The 2,424-nt window shown below is 48.1% G+C and overlaps 1 protein-coding gene across 1 annotated transcript in view; it reads left to right on the top strand.

The window, feature by feature from the left end:
- Grxcr2 (glutaredoxin and cysteine rich domain containing 2) overlaps positions 1–1,977 on the top strand; it is a 24,585-nt gene extending 22,608 nt beyond the window's left edge. The window contains exon 4 of the mRNA XM_031366290.1: positions 1,374–1,977. Coding sequence (XP_031222150.1) covers positions 1,374–1,556 — 183 coding nt within the window. The 3' untranslated portion in view covers positions 1,557–1,977. The remainder of the gene's footprint in view (positions 1–1,373) is intronic.
- The last annotated feature ends 447 nt before the right edge of the window (positions 1,978–2,424 follow it).

Below are 2,424 nucleotides of genomic sequence, written 5' to 3'. Positions count from 1 at the left end.
GGTCTCACTATATTCAGCTCTGGCTGGCCTGGAACATGCTATGTACAACACACTGGCCTTGAACTCTGCCTGTCTCTGCCTCCTAAGTACTGGGATTAAAGGTGTGTGGTACTTTGCCCAGCCATAAAGAAAATGTTTTGATAGAATCCACTCTTCCTTCTCCACCCTCCAATCCCATACCCACCCATTTCCCCTCCTTGATTCATGAGCTTTCTCCCTTAAAGAAAAAAAAAAACACTGAGTTGACTGAATGCCACTGGTAATTGCATGGGTGTAGGACCATCTTCCGGAACACAGGTAGCCTTTCAAGGGCCAAGTCCCTGGTGAAAACTGACTCTAGCTGCCATTAGTTGCTAGAAACTTCTCAGGAGTGAGACTTCATGAGCCTTTACCTTGTCCATCACAGCCCAGGGTTTTTAATCATTGGGTCTAACACAGTTCTCAAAGAGAATAAAATATTACAAGAACTGAGAGCTAATTCATTCACCAAGCCTGCCAGTTGCAGAAAACATCCCTTCTTGAGCACCTGATGTTGGACAGCTACAACGAGGGGCTATGTGAGCAGTCATGGATTCTGGTGTTCAACCCCTCTCCCTTCTTCCAGGCTGTATTCCTGATATTGCCAGGTAGCCTCTCAATATGACATTTTCCCACTGGACCAGGTGATAGTCTGCACTGGACGGTTGTGAGGGTACCAGGAAGCCCTTACAGGAGGAAGCGCCTGGTTTCCTTGAGCTCCCGCTGAGGTTTGCCACACTGCCTCCTTACTCTACTTTGCAGGGAGAAAAGTCATGCCCTTGCCTCTGTGAAGCATATGTTAGATGAGAACAAGGGTGGCTAAGAGCAGAAAGCTGCAGAATGCCAGATGTGATGGCAGATGTACTCATAGCATTTGTTGTGATCGTTGCATGGCTCCAGAAAGACCGCACCAGGCCAAACAGTTCCACGTGAGGTTTATTGACAAAGGGCGAGGTGGCCACGGAAAGAGAAGCTGGGGGGCGGGGGGGGGAGGGAGATATCAGAGGGGCCTTCCTTTATGTATGGATGGTGACCTAGCTACAAGTAAAGGTGGGAGGTGAGACAAGTAGATTCTGGGATTATGGTGGCTGTTGCCTCGGCAACAAGTGTGCGGGTCTCGCTGTTGCCTATGCGATGTCACAGGTTTCAGAGTTCCTGATACCAACAGCATTCATCTACAAAGTCTGATAAAATTGCTGTTCCGTGTCCTGGCCAGCTCCCTCGTTAGCATTTGTGGGAAACATTTTCTGTAATTCCTCTCCGGTCTTTGCCGAGACCCAGTCCTGTTTTGCTCTCCGTGAGAACGGTGGACATGAACCGCTTTGTCTAACTGAAGTCCGACTTGTCTTTTGCAGGATGGGTTGGTCCCTGAGGAGAACTGTCTCCACTGCCAGGGGTCCGGCATTGCCACTTGCTCTCTGTGCCATGGCAGCAAGTTCTCCATGCTGGCTAACAGATTCAAGGAGTCCTATCGAGCCCTCAGGTGCCCTGCCTGCAACGAGAACGGCCTGCAGCCTTGCCGCATTTGCAGCCCCTAGCCCCTAGCCCTGGTTTTCACATGTGCCTTTCGTATACTCTCTTACCGCACTACTCTTAATAAAGCACCCGGCTTCCTCCTGCCTCTCACCGAAAGGGAGCCTACCGCAGCTGCAGTCACTTCTACCACTAGCAAATCTCAAATAACTTGATGACATTTTGTGAAGTTGTTACCATCTCTACATGTGCCTAAGTAACAGGGGCATTTTTGAATTAGAATCTGCTTTGAAACTGGTTCTAAAATTATCCTTCCAGGAACATGTGCATGCATCTCACTTGATTTAGCTCAGTCTTCCCCTTGCGCCAGTGAACAAATAACTAAATGCACACTCCAGGCAGCAGGTTGAAGTCATTTTCTGGGCCGGGAGCTATTTTGCAAAATTATGTGGTCAGAAAGGAATAAAGAAGTAGATTTCCAACGAACCAGATTCCTGTTTCTTATAATGCATCTGAAATTGTCTTTGGTAAAATTGAAATTTCTAATGAAACAGAGAGGGAAGGGGCAGTCAACACTGGAGGCTCTCACAAACCTCTGCAAACAAAACAGGATGCTCATTCCAGAACCAGACAAGCTGAGGAGGCCCCTCCTTCTGAGGCTGCTCATGTGGCATGTTCTAGCACTTACTAGGCAGACACAAGATAGACCGCTTCTGTGTGCCTCTCACTGGTGAGGTTATAAGCCACACCAAAGCTATTGGGATAAGGTCGGTGCTCAAGCACGTATCTCTGATAAGACTTCTGCCAGCTCCACAGTCAATTAGCAAATAGACAGGTCTATTTTAAGACTAAGATCTAGCCTGCTGCTCTTTAGAAAGGACAGCAGGTGTTTCAGGCTTATCTACAGCAACTCTCAAAGAGAAGAACCAAGAG

This window comes from Mastomys coucha, unplaced genomic scaffold, assembly GCF_008632895.1.
Source record: "Mastomys coucha isolate ucsf_1 unplaced genomic scaffold, UCSF_Mcou_1 pScaffold13, whole genome shotgun sequence".
NCBI lineage: Eukaryota > Metazoa > Chordata > Mammalia > Rodentia > Muridae > Mastomys > Mastomys coucha.
This window is presented reverse-complemented; position numbering and strand designations above follow the sequence as displayed.